This window comes from Sinocyclocheilus rhinocerous, unplaced genomic scaffold (genome assembly GCF_001515625.1).
Source record: "Sinocyclocheilus rhinocerous isolate Xijiao unplaced genomic scaffold, SAMN03320098_v1.1 C35503792, whole genome shotgun sequence".
NCBI lineage: Eukaryota > Metazoa > Chordata > Actinopteri > Cypriniformes > Cyprinidae > Sinocyclocheilus > Sinocyclocheilus rhinocerous.
This window is the reverse complement of record NW_015753862.1, coordinates 1-505: the sequence shown is the minus strand read 5'-3', so window position 1 is coordinate 505 and position 505 is coordinate 1. Positions and strand designations below refer to the sequence as shown.

At 49.7% G+C, this 505-nt stretch overlaps 1 protein-coding gene across 1 annotated transcript; it reads left to right on the top strand.

The window, feature by feature from the left end:
- Nucleotides 1-3: 3 nt before the first annotated feature.
- LOC107734903 (pre-rRNA-processing protein TSR2 homolog) lies at nt 4-480 on the top strand (the record flags this gene model as incomplete). Its single annotated transcript, XM_016546776.1, has 3 exons — nt 4-31; nt 116-207; nt 305-480. Coding segments are annotated over 3 exons (296 nt in total), but the record flags the coding sequence as incomplete, so codon positions are not given.
- Between the last annotated feature and the right edge of the window lie 25 nt (nt 481-505).

Genomic DNA, 505 nt, shown 5'->3' with positions numbered 1-505 from the left:
GACGCGCTGCGGCAGTATTTCATCGACAACGGTCAGAGCTGGCAAATATTTCACTAACGCTTTGTAGATCTTCTGATGTCTCAGCAAACCCGTCTGTGTGTGCCTCTCCTCACAGATGAGCTGCAGCAGGATGAAGTGGAGGATTTCATCTCAGACCTGATGAACAATGAGTTTGACACGGTGGTGGATGATGGCAGCTTGCCGCAGGTTTGCTTTGGTTTTGAACAGATATTAGTCGAAGCTGTGCTTGGCGAGCTGTGTCTGAATGTGTGTATGTGTGTGTGTTTGTGAAACTGTCCCTCAGGTGGCGCAGCAGGTGTGTGAGATGTTCCAGCAGTGTCAGCAGGACAGACTGACGGAGGTCAGAGAGCAGATCAAGCAGCTGATTCAGAAGAAGAGCGCGGGGAGAGCGAAGGCCACACCTGCAGCTGCTGCTGATGAGAGTCAAGATGAAGTAGTCAACAGTAGTCAACATTTGAAGTGGATCAAAACCTTTCATCAAAGT